Raw genomic sequence first — 16,276 nt, 5'->3', positions numbered from 1 at the left:
TTTGCAACTTTTGTCTCTTTTGTTTGTTCTTTTCATGGGAAACTTTGTTTGCTGCCGTTTTACCCAGGACTCCCTTAAAAAGAGCGATTATAACTCTCAACGTCCTGGCACAATAGAAATCGATTGAAAATAGTCCGATCGATCGGAGCACCCGTAACAATTTGCAACAGCAAAGACACAGTGGCATCAAGCATGCAGAGGGTTTAAGACTTTGTTTAATGGAGGGACGGGTTAGCGGGCGTGTTAGTATCAGTCACTCTACGCTTCGTTCTACCATCAGAGAGGCACGTTTCAACACTGTGATGAGGATTTGAAAAATTCTAAGTAAGTAAGTAAGCTTCACAAAAACACGAAGATAACAGTAGCCGACCGATCAAAAGGCTCTGCGGCGTCCTTACCTGAGCGCTGCCGGGCGTCCAGGACTGTCTCTGCTCCGGTGAGGACCGCTCCACAGTCTGCAGCGACGCTCCTGATCCCTTCAGGACGTCCTCTTTAACGTGGACGATTCTGATCTGTCCCCGCTCCGCGTCTGTCTTCTGATGAGGGAACGCACAAAGAGCAGCTTTTGTTAAATTGCTTCTCTCTTGTTTAATCCTCTATATCTTTACATAGAAAATAGCTATTGCTGCGATATTAATGCTCTGAATTAACAAAGTTACAAAATGATATTCACACATTTTAAAAAAAGGAAAGTGAAGTGAACTCACCTCAGCCTCCTCTGAAGCGGATCTCAGGAGTCCAGGTTGGGAGCTGGTCTGCTGAGCTGACGGAGCTTTGGCTTGGACCGGAGTCGGAGGCTGCTGGAAGAACAGAGCGGGGACCTTCTACAAAGGGAGTGAAGCAGAGGGTTCAGTGAAGGCCACTTGTAGTTTACTACACGGCTGATTTACTGACTGACTGACTGACCTTCTCCAGTTCCAGCAGATGAGTCTGGAGCTGGTCCACTACGGTGAAGACGACCAAAGTCTCTTCAGCCTTCTCTGGAAGACAAAGGCCTGGTTTACACTTCTGGATCTCGGCTATGGTCCTCCTCATGGACTGGATCTTCTGCTCGATGACCTGCACACACAACGAGGCCGCTTGGAAAAACAGATCTTCATTGGAATTTCTGGAAAACAATGTTTCCTTCACCGCGTCTCACCTTGAGGCGTTCTTCTCTGGGGCTGGGGAACGTCTCTGGAGACGATAACAAGGTCTTGACCTCAGCCACGTCGCTCTCCATCCGTCTGACTTCACTCTCAATGGCTTCCACCTCCTAGACGGCGATCCATATATTTGACCATTTCCAAAAACAGATGAGCACACGAGCGGAGGGGTTAGCGACACAGTTCAAAGAGGATTCAAATGATAATAATTAAAAAAGAAGGACGACTCACAGCAGCAGCGTGGCCCAGGTGAGACAGAGGAGCGGTGAAGCCGTCTTGAACGATGGCCACCTGGTGATCGGCTTCGACCAGCTGCTCCTGGAGAGTTGCGACGTCGCAAACCTGAGACATTTCCTTCAGGACCGAGCCGAAGCCCTGCAGCGTGGTTCGGATCTGCGCCGAGTCGTCCAGCACCATCTGCAACGCCAGACACGAGTTTCAGTTAACATCCATCGAGAAGGATTTCAGATTGTCCTGCAGAATGCCGCTACATAGAATATTTTGAAAAAGGGTGGAGTAGAAAGGTTAAGTGCAGCGACCTGCAGAGTGTGAACGTGGCTGCTCAGACATTTGGCGGTGGTGTAGGTGCAGGGGGTAGCGAGCCACGACTTGGCCTCGGTCATCCAGCTGTTGGAGCTGCTGATCATCTCCTGATGCTGCTGAAGCCACGTGTGGATCTGACCACGAAAAACGAAACAATACTCAGTTTAAATACATGAAGTACACAGTTCTGGGCTGCGTGATTTAAGACATTTGTTGTTCGACACCAAACAAATCTGGAGATTCGACGGAATGTAAACTACGACTCAGACATCTTAAGCAGGGAATGAGACGGATCACGTTAATATACGGATAGGGATACGAGGGCCCGTCTGACCTTGCTGATGAGGGTGGTCCTCTGCTCCGCCTGTTTGGCCAGAAGGGAGTGCAGCTGCTGGACCTCCACGAGTCTCTCGGTGAGGATCAGCACCTCCTCCGGCTTCTCCAAGTCCTGCATGTCCACCTCCATCGCCGCCACACACGAGTGCCACACGTCCAGCTCATCCCACGCACGCTGAGACACACACGGCCACACGTCAAGATTTAGTGACTTTAAAATAACAAAAAAAACAACTTTCAAGCTCTTTAAACAGAGTTTTATGTGTTATCTTAAATGTACGTTGATTCCTCATCCCTGGCAGCTTTCAGAAAGCTTTGCTACTCAGCTGCAAGCTTTCCAAGACTTCATCGGCAGCATCTGAAGGCAGAGTTTGTCCCTACGCTTGATTATCCACCTGGTTTTTTACACATCACCAGTCGTTTCAGGCTCGTATCTGAAGCGAGGGCTACTAATCCGGCCACCGTCAGCTATACCCACCTTCTGGGTGACCTTAGCCTGAGCCACGTTGGGACTTCTCTGTTCCAGTCTTTTCTGAACCGACACCAGGCCGGCCTGGATCTCAGACAGCTTGGCCCCCAGCCTGTAGACGGGGCCGCTCTTCTCCACCGCCTCCCCCACCTGACGGACCAATCGAGCACAAACGTCAACAGACGCAGGAGGACAAAGTGGTCTGTAGAGGTCTGGGATTTGTCACTGTCCCAAACACTTGATGTATTACACACTAACAGGTTAACTCTACCCTGTACATCTTTGTTTTGGTGGTTTATTGTGTTTGTGTATGTTGCTGAAATCTATTTCCCTCGCGTACCTTCGCTTCTACTTGCTGCAGCGACTGCGTGACCTCCTGCATCTGGTCGTCGATCTCCACCGGGACCGGCGTGTCCATGTCGGAGTACTTCATCTTCAGGCTCTCCATGATGCGCTGCAGCAGAGCCTTCTGGTTACACAGCTGGCTGTGAACCTCCTGAAAGCAGACAGAGAGGAAGACTTGTGTAAATGAAAACAGGAAACGTCTAAAGTCTGAATCTCAACGTTTACTGGGTTTCTTTGTGAGAGTTTGCCGCAAATCAGATTTGCACGAAAATGGTGCACTTCTTCCTCTTGTGGCCAAAATGAGTACTACAACACTCACGAAGAAATTTATCCTGACAAGAACTTTTCTTTTTCCATTTGTGTCAAATATCAAATAACGTAAATAAAGAACTTAAACAGATTATAATGGCAAAAAGAGTTTTCTTGAACTTTTTCTTGAACAAGAGAGAAAACTATTTAGATCAGAGTTGTGACACTTAAACAACATCCTTCTTAAGCAGATGGTTAACAGTGACGCCTCACTTTCCCACATGCATCAACATGCAGCGACACTTTTGTCAGAAAGGCTGTAATTTCTAAGTGTCACTTTTCAGTCAAGTGGTGGAAGTCTTGCAGTATTCCAGAACAAAAGGACACAGACATCGTATCCACATCTCTAACGCAACAACCAGCCTTTGTTTAGCAGGCAGCTCTCTTTCTCCTCGGCTGCTTTCATCAAAGTAGTTCAATTACACAACAACAGCTAGAGGGAACTCTTTTCACTTCAACCAGAACAATAACAGCCAACATTAAATCAGAAGATGTGTTCAAATGTGAGCGATGAAACAAAAAGGAGACTACCTGGGTCTGAATACGTCCGGTGCTCTGATGAAGAGGGAGGCGCATCTTGTTATCGCGACGGGAAACTGAGTGTGTGTGTGTGTGTGTGTGTGTGTGTGTGTGTGTGTGTGTGTGTGTGTGTGTGTGTGTGATACAAAGGATGGGAGGAAGAGAGGGTATGGGGAGACGTTTGTTTTTGTATGTCTATCTTTGTGAGGACCAATTTGCGTTTTAAAAAATGGAGAAGCGAGGACGTTTTCAAAAAGTCTGTACATTTAACGAAAGTGAGGAGATTTTAGGAAAGTCTGTACATTTTGAGAAAGTGGGAACATTGTAAAAACATTCAGAGATTTTAGAAAAGTCTGAAGAACACAGTGAAGGGAGGACTGAGTGGACTGAGGACAGGTCTTCCCTTCTTCAAACGGCTATTTAACAATTAAGACTTGGTTACAGTTAGGTCTGCTCTGAGGTTAGGGACGAGAGAATGCTTTATGTCCACGAGTGGCCTCACAAGTACCGTAGAAATGTGTGTGTGTGTGTGTGTGTGTGTGTGTCCACGGAATGACTCGGCTAACAAAGGCCACCTGGAAGATCCACTTACATCACTGAACAAAAGGTGGACCAAGAGGAGGGGTGAGGGCAGTGGGGGTGATGGAGGGGGGTGTTCAGGTCTTTCATCAACACAGACCCTCTGCAAGGGGAAGGGAAATGTGTGTGTGTGTGTGTGTGTGTGTTTGGAGAGAAAGCTGGAGTGGATGGGGAGACGTTGGCCTCTGCTCAGGTTTGGGCACAAAGGGCAGAGGGATTCTGCGGGTTGGTGGGTTCATAGATGTGAACCCAAACACCAAGGAGGCGTTCGGGCGGGAGGCCGAGCCGACGGTTGGATTCAGACGTTTCATATTTACTGGACAATCCACAGTCAGCAGCCTCTCTCTCTGTCTCTCTCTCTCTCTCTCTCTCTCTCTCTCTCTCTCTCTCTCTCTCTCTCTCTCTCTCTTCTCTCTCTCTGTATTTATTCAGAACTAAAAGCTTTAGATCTGCAGATCTGAGTAAGCTAGCTAATGATGAGAACCATTAACACACTAACTGAGTCATAATGTTCATAAGGCATCATTTTCAGAAGGTACTGGACATTCCTCAGTGAACGTTAAAGACAAGTGTGTTTCATGCGCTGTTTATACAAACAGCACATGAGCTTTAATGAGTGAGAACAGACGCATCATTGTGTTTTCAGTTCAGACGATGGAACTGTCCTCTCTCATTAGAGACTCATTATTTACACTCCGCTGGCTGGAGGGAGAGACTCACTGGGATGAAGGAGCTCTGGAGACACCCAGAGGACCTTCAGAGGGTCCTGGGGCAGAGGGGGCTCATTACGGAGCCGGGGGGATGGGGGGGAAATATTCACGAAAACTGGATTCAATTTCCCAGATTCCTTTAGAAGGCTACGAAAAATTCAGTATTACGCCTGCAGTGGATGCAGTTATATTTTGAAACCCTGCTGAACACTAGTGTAGAGGAGCGTCCCACCTGAAGCTCCTGTGTGCTGCTGCTCTGCTCCATCTCTGACAGAAGACCGTCTGCAGCCTGCAGCCAAACCCCAACGCCCTGCAGCTCCTCCCGAACCCGGTCTCTCTCTTCCAGCTCCATCCTGGCCGCCTTCAAACCCTCCCTGCTCCTCTGCTTCACACTGGGGGGAAACACACACAAAAACACACGCGTCCAACAATTTGTCTTCTTACCTTAAATGTAGATACAGTTGGTGAAGTGCACCTCAAACTCCGTCTTACCTGCCGTAGCGGCCATGCATCGCCTGCAGCCGCTGACAGAGCGGAGCGGCTGGCGCCTGCTCCAGGTGGGCGGGGACACCCAGCAGCCTGGCGGCGCGCAGTTCCAGCGCGGACACGGCTCGATGCTCGCAGTCCAGTCTGTCCTGGTACTGCTCCCAGGACTGCAGCAGGTCCTGGAGGTCCTCGGTGGAGGCCTTCACCCGGGATCCATCGGGATGCTCCGCCTCCACCCGCTCCAGGAGAGCGGAGGCCTTCTCCACCTGAGAGGAGGAACCGCACAGAGTCTTAACACAGTTTGAAGAGCAGGTGGAATTAAGAATCCCAGATGATGTACTGCATTTTCACTTACACTGCTGGTGATTTGGATCCATTCTGTGATCCTCCGTTCGCTACGGGTCGTCAGCTCTCGCGTGCAGCGCCGTAGTCTTGATACGCGTTTCCAGACAGCAGCGGCCTGCCTGCCTCCGCGGCAGCTCTGCTCCGGGCACCACTCCTTCAGCTCCTCCAGACGCCCCTGCAGGGACTCCACCTCCTCAGACAGAGCCTGCAGTATCAGAGTACGTTTTATAAGTGGAGATCAGAAGGTAGGTATGATGGGGTATTAGGGACATTTTAGGAAAACCTCAAAAAACTAAACGCTGTAAAACATTATCTAGATCTATTTTTCTTGAATGCTTCACTGTTCTCACTTTCTGACAACAAAGTGGTTAAAAGTACGGATCCCCGGATCGGTGAACCTGGAAAGTCTCAAACGTACTCTGAGTTCGGCGTGCTGGTCGGTGCAGTCATCGAGACAGGTGACCTTTTGACCGATGAACTGCGAGAGGCTTCTCACTGCGCTCTTCACACTCTGGAGGATTTCATCTTGACTCTTGGTGTATTTTCTGTAGTGTTCTGCACAACTGAAAGACAGAAACGTTGATGGGTTATCCAATAAGAAGGAGATGTCGCTTCTACTTGCATACACTGGCATCTTTCAGACATTTATGAGAAGTCGAGAAAATCAGCCTTAATACCTGCTGAGACACTCCAGTCGCATGTGTCCCTTTGCCTGTAGAGTGGACATCCTCACCAGGAGCTGGCTCAGAATATTCTCCTGGAGCTGCTCCACCCTCTGGGGGGACAGGTAAGGATGCAAGGCGTCCTGGTTCTGGAGCTGCTCCACGTGGGTCTGGAACTGCTGCTGCAGCGAGGCCAAAGCCTGCTGGGTCTCCTCCAGCCTCTCGGAACACAGTCCAGCAGAGCCCTGCGGCGGCAGCAGAGAGACCTCGATGTCCCTCAGGAATTGAGCTGCTTGTTGAACAGCACTCGTGTAGCTTCTCAGAGACTCCTTAGCCTGAGAGATGTCCTCCTAAAATGTAATAAACACAACTTAACTACGAACTCAAATCACATTATAGGACTATAGCAATCCAGTTTTGGTTTACAGAACGTGAAGAGGCTACAGTGTAAAGACATCTATGTATTGTGTTGCAGAGAACATAAAAGTTGAAGAATTCAACTTGCCATTTGTGAGTCGCATTCATTGAGGACGGCAATCTTCAAGTCGATCACATCTTGGGATCCACTTCCTTGTCTGTTTCCTTTCTTCTGCTCGAGAACCTCCAGCGCTCTCATTCTTGACTCCACAGTCTTTTTCAAAGACATGATCATCTGGTATTTGTTGTTAATTACCGTTTCGTCGGGCTCCAGCACGGGGACTTTCTGGAGCTCCCGCTGGGTCTTGCAAAGGAAGGCCCGAGTGGCTGCCCTCTCTGAGTCGAGGTCCAGTTCCTTCAGCAGGTTCCACTCGATGATGCTGAGGTTGTTGTAGAGCGTCATCTCCAACGCGTCCAGGCTTTCCTCGTTTTGCTTCAGTCTCAGTCGCTCGGTGCTCAGCTGTGAGGGGTACAGATCGGCGGAGATCACCTGGAGTTCGTGGCCGGCCTCCTCAGACATATACTTTATGAGAGGAAGCTGGATGAGGAGAGTCTGACAGACCTTGTACTTGTCCTCGAGCGCCTTGCTGTCGCCTTTGGTCTGACAGACCTGCTCCTTAACGTTCTCCCTGAGGTCCTCCACACACTGCCTCTTGTTCAGGTACTTCTCATGACCTCTGGCTTTCATTTCCAGAGTGACAATAGTGCTGAGAAGTTCTGAAATGACTGAGTGCAGTTCCCTCGTCTTTTCTCTGGGAATCCACGATTGCAGAAGGTCAACCTGGGACTTGTGCTCCAAAATCACGTGTTTGAAAGGCTCCAAAGCTTGCAGGGACTCGCTTGTGATGGGGAACCTGTGTCGACTCAGATCTCCCGACATCTGCCTCAGGCTCGTTTCAATGGTGACCAGGTTTTTCTTGCTTGAATCCACAGTCTGGGTGAGTTCCTCCTGCTCCTTTTTGTTGGCCTTCTCGTAGCTGCTGATGGCTCTGATGTCCTCCTGGAGGTCGGTGAGCTTGTCAAACAGCTGACAGTTCTCCGTGATGCTGAGTTCAGAGGCGATGTCTTTGCTCTTCATCAGAAGAGCCTCACAGACAGCGGCCTGCTTCTCAGCCATCGCCAGGGTTTCTCGGATCTGACGGACTCTACGATCAAGTTCAGTCGGGCTCCTGAGCTCACTGTCCGGACTCCTGGAAGCCTCCCTATGCAGATGAGCCAAAACCCAGGAGTCCAGGTCGACGATCTGCTCTGACAGTTTCTCTCTGGTCTGCAGTCCTGATTCGAGCTCTCTCACAGCCTTGGCTAGCTTCTCTGTGGTCGACTTTGAGAGTTCTTCAAGGGATTTCAGAGAGGAGCGCACCATGGGCACCTCCTCGGCCTGGTCCAGCTGCGGAAGGAGCTCCTTCACCTCCTCCGCCAGTGACTCCAGTTGGCCTTGTTTGGCCATGACCTCGGACTGCAGCTTCTTAAGATCTCTGAGCTGCCGGTGCACCTCCTCAGGGAGGAGAGCCACCCTCTTCCTCCTGCTTTCAATGTCACTCTCTGTCGTCTTCGCCCAAGCAAGGCCATCCCTCATCACCAGGATAATTTTCTCCATGATGGGGCTGCTGCTCTTCTGAGTTTGAAAGGACACTAGTTCCTCTGTGTAGCTAAGTTTGTTTTTGACCCTCTGAAGCCCCTGCTGTATCTCCGTTGTATCCTTCTCCCTCTGTGAGATGAGGAGGAACGCCTCAGACAGCTGCTGCAAATGGAGGGATTTCTGCTGGGCAGCTTTAACCTCAGCATTTGCAACCATCAGCTGCTGCGCCTTCTTGCAGGTCCACTGAGTAACTGAGGAAGACTCAAGGTCTTTGCCGATTGTCTCCAAATGTTCCTGAAGACCTGATATCGCCAACAGAAGGCTGCTGGTGTTGTGAGAATGGACATTTGTCTGATACAGCGTCCTCTCCACAGCTCTCTCCAGGCCTCTCCACTTCTCTTGTAGGTTATTCTGCTCAGTCTGGGCGGCCGCTCGCTCAGACCAGCTGAGATTTGGGCTTAACTTGGTGTGGGTCACAAGCAACTCCCCGAGTACTGTTCTATTCTCCTCCATCCTTCTCTGTAGGGAGCATAGTCGCTCTGCCTCCTTCGAGCTGCTCTCCTCTGGGGACCTGAAAGAACAACAGTCAAGTCTTCATGTGCTCGGCATTTACAATGTTACAGATTGTACAAGATGTAAGTTTGAGAGGGAGTGTTAAGATTTAAACTACATTCAGTGTTAATCTAAAAAATATAGCTTTAAAGCTCCTGTTCTTCCAGTCTGACCCCTTTGGCCTTGACCCAGTCTTACGGAATCTTAAGGAATTAAAAAAGGACACCCTAGATGACAACTCACGTTCTGACAGCCTCCAGTTCTGCTGTGAGTCTTTGCAGCGTGGTCTTGGCTGCTTGGGTCTGTCTGCAGTAACCGTTCACCAGCTGCAGCTGGGCCTCTTTGCTCTCGACGACAGCAGCTGCATCCTGAGCAGCAGTACTCCACTGGTCCTCCACATGCTCCAGAGCATCCTTGTTCTCGGCATCAGCTCCCCTCAGCAGACAGAGCAATGACACCTGGGCCTTGGCGGCCTCTCGGCACTCCTGTACTCGGCACGCAGAAGTAAACACAATTATTCAAATTTGATTCATTTTTAAAAAATGAGTGACCTGGTGAGTCATGCACCCTGTCATTTTGAATCGCACCTCAGCCTCCTCCAGCTGCTGGGCCATCGCTGTTGGGTTGAGCTCAGCAGGGTGGTTTTTGCAGCTCAGGATTTTAGACACCAGCCTTCTTAGGCGGTTGTCCAGATCGCAGGTGGATGTAATCAGAGCCTCTGGAGCATCCTCCAATGGTTTACCCTTATGAAACAGAAGAGGTTTTTGGTGATGTCCAAGCATGATCAATATAAAAAGCAATGTTGCTTTAGTCTGTTTAGCTCATTTATGGCCATTATAAGAAACTAATTTTTTTCATTTAATTCCATGTAATTTGCTAAATTTCCCTGCATTTAGAACATATGCAGGCAATTCACTATGTATAAAGTGGAGCAACAGGAAGGATGTAAAAGAGACAAAACAACGCAACCATGAGCTAGACCCAAACCAGCAATGCTGACAGTAAATGCTCACCACACCAGTATTCTTTAAAAAAGTACCTTGCACTTAAAGCCAGTATGTGTAGGTGTGTAACTATGGTGACTTCTAGGGGCAGTTTTAATAAAAAGACACTGTGGCACAGTAGCAACGATACCTCAATGAGTTGACTGCTGGGTCCTTTCCCAGAGAGTAGCTGTATTTGCGTGAAGATGTTCCTCATAGCGGATCCCTCTGGTTCCTCCAGGAGAAGTTCCTCAGTCTTCACAACATCAGCTTCTGCTGGAGCTTTGTTGTCCCAAGAGGGCAATCCTTCCACCAGAGTTACCTCGCCGCAGATAGTGTCAGTTGATGATTTCACAACTGCCTGCAGCGATGCGTGGGATGTCACGTCTGCCTTGCAAACCTTCTCCCATTGTGAAAACAAAACACCCGAATTAATGCTGGAAGAAATCTGACTTACAACTGTAAACTGTTTCTGTTGAGCGAAGAAAAGAACTATGTCTCTTTGTGAAACAAGTCCATTCACACTTGAATTGTGTGAATGGAAGTGTTTTTCTGGAAGTGCACCAAGCCTGACTGTCTTTGATTGTCAGTGATGACATTTAAGAGGAAGCTCATATTACAACCCTGAGGCACTGAAACCGGTACATTGATTGGTCATAAATACACCTCTAAGGAATGTTTGCGCAAGTGCAAACAAGTATATGCAAAAGAGCAAAGATAGTTCTTTCTCTCTCTCTCTCTCTCTCTGTCTCTCTCTCTTTCTCTCGCTCTCTCAGTCTCTCTCTCTTTCTCTCGCTCTCTCAGTCTCTCTCTCTCTCTCTCTCTCTCTCTCTCACTTTTCTTTGACTATGTACTATCTTCTATTGCAGTTACAAAGGTATGCTGCATTGTTAAACTGACATTTCCTGAAGGAGAAAAAGCAGTTGTTCATTTCTCTGATACAGTGAAACATACAGTGAAACATTTGACTTGAATAGGTAAGTCAGTGGAGATGCATGCGGTATTAAACACAACATGCAAGGTAGTGGTGAGTTAGTTCGGTTTCATTAGTTTCACAAGTGTTTCTTTAGGACGGTAGCTCATTTACAATTAACAACAAACTGTGCCAAAATCCAGTCCCCACAAAACAAAAGAGTAGCTTCAAGGTGAATAGTCCAAAGAATAATTTCACTTTATCATTAATACTGCAGATAATTGAGCTAATGACCATGTCTCACCTGTGGCAAATCCATTTTCTGAAGCCTCACTTCACCAGAAGCGGTGGTCTTGGCCATTGAGAGTGGAACATTTTGTATTTCTACATTTACCATCTTTTCCATTTCCTCTGCCTGAGTCGTCCTCTTCTTTCCCTCCTTCTCTTCTTCCTTCTTAATTTCCTTTGCATCTGTTGTGTGTCTCTCCGTTAGGGTGCTAGGGACCACACTGGGTTCAGACAGGGGTTCAGTAAAGCTTTCTCGCACTTCTACCCTGGACATCTTAACTGAAGACTCCCCAGGCTGAATGTCAGTGGTGGTAACCTTCTTGCTTTCTGTAACTGTCTCATACTGGATACTTGATTCCATCCTTGGTTCCTTTTCTATCATGATAGTTTTGCATTCATGTACACTAATGTGGATGTCTCCCTTTTTAAAAGACTTTTCACCCAGGCTCTGGGGTGAATCATGCACATCTTTTGTGGACACAACAGCATGCACTTCTTTGCAATCCTTTTTCAGCTTTGTGGTAGCTAGTTCTGGGCAAACTTTTAGACCCTCTGACTTTCCTTTGGGAGGTGAAAACTCTGCTTTTTCCAAAACACTAATTTTAGCAGTTGCTGTGACCATCTCGGGAATTGAAGATGGCTTCTGACTGTCAGGCTCTTCCTTGGTCTGAGTCACCTCTGTGGTAGCAAGTTCAGGGGAAAGTTGAAGATCCGTTGACTTTCTTTTGGTTTGTGAAGGTTCACCTTTTTCCACAACAGTAATTTCGGTTGGTGCTGTGAGCACCTCTGGAGTGGAAGATGGCTTTTGAATTTGAGGCTCATCCTTGGTCTTTTTCAGCTTTGTGGTAGCTAGCTCTGGGCAAACTTTTAGACCATCCGACTTTCCTTTGGTAAGTGAAAACTCAACTTTTTCCAAAACACAAATTTTAGCAGTTGCTGTGACCATCTCGGGAAGTGAAGAAGGCTTCTGACTCTCAGGTTTTTCTTTGGTCTTTTTCAGCTCTGTGGTTGCATGTATTGGGGAATGTTCAACAACCGTTGACTTTCCTTTGGTAGGTGAAACCTCTGCTTTTTCCAAAACACTAATTTTAGCAGTTGCTGTGACCATCTCAGGAATTGAAGATTGCTTCTGACTCTCAGGTTTTTCTTTGGTCTTTGTCAGCTCTGTGGTTGCATGTATTGGGGAATGTTCAAGAACCGTTGACTTTCCTTTTGTAGGTGAAACCTCTGCTTTTTCCAAAACACTAATTGTAGCAGTTGCTGTGACCATCTCGGGAAGTGAAGAAGGCTTCTGACTCTCAGGTTTTTCTTTGGTCTTTTTAAGCTCTGTGGTTGCATGTATTGGGGAATGTTCAAGAACCGTTGACTTTGCTTTTGTAGGTGAAACCTCTGCTTTTTCCAAAACACTAATTTTAGCAGTTGCTGTGACCATCTCAGGAATTGAAGATGGCTTCTGACTCTCAGGTTTTTCTTTGGTCTTTGTCAGCTCTGTGGTTGCATGTATTGGGGAATGTTCAAGAACCGTTGACTTTCCTTTTGTAGGTGAAAGCCTTTCTTTTTCCAAAAGTGTTACTTCAGTTGTTGCTGTGACCACCTTTGTAGTTGAAGATGGCTTCTGACTGTCAGACTCTCCCTTGGTTAAAGTCAGCTCCGTGGTACCATGTTCTGGGGAATGTTCAATACTTTTTATCTTTATTTTGGTTGGTGAAAGTTTATCTTTTTCCACAAGACTTGTTTCAGCTGTTGCTGTGATCACATCTGGAATTGAAAACGGCTTTTGACTCTCAGGTTTGTCTTTGGTCTTTGTCAGCTCTGTGGTAGCATGTTCTGGGGAATGTTTAAGACCCTTTGCCTTTTCTTTGGAAGGTAAAAGCCCTTCTTTTTCCAAAAGTGTTACTTCAGTTGCTGCTGTGGCCATCTCTGGAGTTGAAGTAAGCTTCTTACTTTCAAGTTTTTCTATGGTCTGAGTCAGCTCTATGATAGAAAGATCTGGGGAAATTTTAAGGCTCATGGCCTTTCTTTTGGTTTGTGTAATTTTATCTTCCTCCAAAACAATAATTTCGGTTGGTGCTGTGACCACCTCTGGAGTTGAAGACGGCTTTTGACTCTCAGGTTTGTCTTTGGTCTTTGTCACCTCTGTGGGAGCAAGATCTGGGGAAAGTTTCAGACCCTTTGACTTTCTTTTGGTTGGTGAAAGTTTATCTTCTTCGACAACAGTAGTTTCAGTTGTTGCTGTGACCAACTGTGGAGTTGAAGATGGCTTTTGACTGTCAGGCTCCTCCTTGGTCTGAGTCATCTCTGTGAGAGCAAGATCTGGGGAGAGTTTCAGACCCTTGGACATTCTCTTTGTTGGGGAAAGTTGAACCTTTTCCACAAAGGCAATGTCAGTAATTTCAGATGGTGCTGTGACCACCTCTGGAATGGAAGATGGCTTTTCACCCTCAGCTTTGTCTTTGGTCTTTGTCAGCTCTTTGGTAGCACGTTCTTGGGAATGTTTAAGACCCTTTGCCTTTTCTTCGGAAGGAGAAAGTCCTTCTTTTTCCAAAAGTGTTACTTCAGTTGTTGCTGTGACCACCTTTGTAGTTGAAGATGGCTTCTGACTGTCAGACTCTCCCTTGGTCAAAGTCAGCTCCGTGGTACCATGTTCTGGGGAATGTTCAATACTCTTTGACTTTATTTTGGTTGGTGGAAGTTTATCTTTTTCCACAAGAGTTGTTTCAGCTGTTGCTGTGACCACCTCTGGAATTGAAGGCGGCTTTTGACTCTCAGGTTTGTCTTTGGTCTTTGTCAGCTCTTTGGTAGCATGTTCTGGGGAATGTTTAAGACCCTTTGCCTTTTCTTTGGAAGGTAAAAGCCCGTCTTTTTCCAAAAGTGTTACTTCAGTTGTTGCTGTGACCACCTTTGCAGTTGAAGATGGCTTCTGAGTGTCAGACTCTCCCTTGGTTAAAGTCAGCTCCGTGGTACCATGTTCTGGGGAATGTTCAATACTCTTTATCTTTATTTTGGTTGGTGGAAGTTTATCTTTTTCGACAAGAGTTGTTTCAGCTGTTGCTGTGACCACCTCTGGAATTGAAGGCGGCTTTTGACTCTCAGGTTTGTCTTTGGTCTTTGTCACCTCTGTGGGAGCAAGATCTGGGGAAAGTTTCAGACCCTTTGACTTTCTTTTGGTTGGTGAAAGTTTATCTTCTTCCACAACGGTAGTTTCAGTTGTTGCTGTGACCAACTGTGGAGTTGAAGATGGCTTTTGACTGTCAGGCTCCTCCTTGGTCTGAGTCATCTCTGTGGGAGCAAGATCTGGGGAGAGTTTCAGACCCTTAGACATTCTCTTTGTTGGGGAAAGTTGACCCTTTTCCACAAAGGCAATGTCAGTAATTTCAGATGGTGCTGTGACCACCTCTGGAATGGAAGACGGCTTTTCACCCTCAGCTTTGTCTTTGGTCTTTGTCAGCTCTTTGGTAGCATGTTCTTGGGAATGTTTAAGACCCTTTGCCTTTTCTTCGGAAGGAGAAAGCCCTTCTTTTTCCAAAAGTGTTACTTCAGTTGTTGCTGTGACCACCTTTGTAGTTGAAGATGGCTTCTGACTGTCAGACTCTCCCTTGGTCAAAGTCAGTTCCGTGGTACCATGTTCTGGGGAATGTTCAATACTCTTTATCTTTATTTTGGTTGGTGGAAGTTTATCTTTTTCCACAAGAGTTGTTTCAGCTGTTGCTGTGACCACCTCTGGAATTGAAGGCGGCTTTTGACTCTCAGGTTTGTCTTTGGTCTTTGTCAGCTCTTTGGTAGCATGTTCTGGGGAATGTTTAAGACCCTTTGCCTTTTCTTCGGAAGGAGAAAGCCCTTCTTTTTCCAAAAGTGTTACTTCAGTTGTTGCTGTGACCACCTTTGCAGTTGAAGATGGCTTCTGAGTGTCAGACTCTCCCTTGGTTAAAGTCAGCTCCGTGGTAACATGTTCTGGGGAATGTTCAATACTCTTTATCTTTATTTTGGTTGGTGGAAGTTTATCTTTTTCGACAAGAGTTGTTTCAGCTGTTGCTGTGACCACCTCTGGAATTGAAGACTGCTTTTGACTCTCAGGTTTGTCTTTGGTCTTTGTCAGCTCTTTGGTAGCATGTTCTTGGGAATGTTTAAGACCCTTTGCCTTTTCTTCGGAAGGAGAAAGCCCTTCTTTTCCCAAAAGTGTTACTTCAGTTGTTGCTGTGACCACCTTTGTAGTTGAAGATGGCTTCTGACTGTCAGACTCTCCCTTGGTCAAAGTCAGTTCCGTGGTACCATGTTCTGGGGAATGTTCAATACTCTTTGACTTTATTTTGGTTGGTGGAAGTTTATCTTTTTCGACAAGAGTTGTTTCAGCTGTTGCTGTGACCACCTCTGGAATTGAAGGCGGCTTTTGACTCTCAGGTTTGTCTTTGGTCTTTGTCAGCTCTTTGGTAGCATGTTCTGGGGAATGTTTAAGACCCTTTGCCTTTTCTTTGGAAGGTAAAAGCCCTTCTTTTTCCAAAAGTGTTACTTCAGTTGTTGCTGTGACCACCTTTGCAGTTGAAGATGGCTTCTGAGTGTCAGACTCTCCCTTGGTTAAAGTCAGCTCCGTGGTACCATGTTCTGGGGAATATTCAATACTCTTTATCTTTATTTTGGTTGGTGGAAGTTTATCTTTTTCGACAAGAGTTGTTTCAGCTGTTGCTGTGACCACCTCTGGAATTGAAGGCGGCTTTTGACTCTCAGGTTTGTCTTTGGTCTTTGTCAGCTCTTTGGTAGCATGTTCTGGGGAATGTTTAAAACCCTTTGCCTTTTCTTTGGAAGGTAAAAGCCCTTCTTTTTCCAAAAGTGTTACTTCAGTTGTTGCTGTGACCACCTTTGCAGTTGAAGATGGCTTCTGAGTGTCAGACTCTCCCTTGGTCAAAGTCAGCTCCGTGGTACCATGTTCTGGGGAATGTTCAATACTCTTTATCTTTATTTTGGTTGGTGGAAGTTTATCTTTTTCGACAAGAGTTGTTTCAGCTGTTGCTGTGACCACCTCTGGAATTGAAGACGGCTTTTCACTCTCAGGTTTGTCTTTGGTCTTTGTCACCTCTGTGGGAGCAAGATCTGGGGAAAGT

The 16,276-nt window shown here is 47.0% G+C and overlaps 1 protein-coding gene across 1 annotated transcript in view; it reads right to left on the bottom strand.

The window, feature by feature from the left end:
* The window catches only part of LOC137877934 (nesprin-1-like), a 60,494-nt gene that overhangs the window by 4,616 nt on the left and 39,602 nt on the right, over positions 1–16,276 (bottom strand). Inside the window, exons 36-53 of the mRNA XM_068718123.1 lie at positions 10,131–10,379; positions 9,584–9,739; positions 9,240–9,481; positions 6,954–9,015; positions 6,464–6,798; positions 6,205–6,349; positions 5,797–5,991; positions 5,448–5,707; positions 5,188–5,347; positions 2,834–2,989; positions 2,503–2,643; positions 2,023–2,199; positions 1,685–1,822; positions 1,377–1,562; positions 1,142–1,255; positions 907–1,059; positions 708–824; positions 399–536 (exon numbers count right to left, since the gene is read on the bottom strand). Coding sequence (XP_068574224.1) covers positions 399–536; positions 708–824; positions 907–1,059; positions 1,142–1,255; positions 1,377–1,562; positions 1,685–1,822; positions 2,023–2,199; positions 2,503–2,643; positions 2,834–2,989; positions 5,188–5,347; positions 5,448–5,707; positions 5,797–5,991; positions 6,205–6,349; positions 6,464–6,798; positions 6,954–9,015; positions 9,240–9,481; positions 9,584–9,739; positions 10,131–10,379 — 5,124 coding nt within the window. The remainder of the gene's footprint in view (positions 1–398; positions 537–707; positions 825–906; positions 1,060–1,141; positions 1,256–1,376; positions 1,563–1,684; positions 1,823–2,022; positions 2,200–2,502; positions 2,644–2,833; positions 2,990–5,187; positions 5,348–5,447; positions 5,708–5,796; positions 5,992–6,204; positions 6,350–6,463; positions 6,799–6,953; positions 9,016–9,239; positions 9,482–9,583; positions 9,740–10,130; positions 10,380–16,276) is intronic.

This window comes from Cebidichthys violaceus, unplaced genomic scaffold, assembly GCF_023349555.1.
Source record: "Cebidichthys violaceus isolate CVI_PGR_0920_01 unplaced genomic scaffold, fCebVio1.0.p SCAF_22, whole genome shotgun sequence".
In the NCBI taxonomy this organism is placed as follows: Eukaryota; Metazoa; Chordata; class Actinopteri; order Perciformes; family Stichaeidae; genus Cebidichthys; species Cebidichthys violaceus.
Note: the sequence above shows the minus strand (reverse complement) of the source record. Positions and strands in the feature narration are given on the sequence as shown.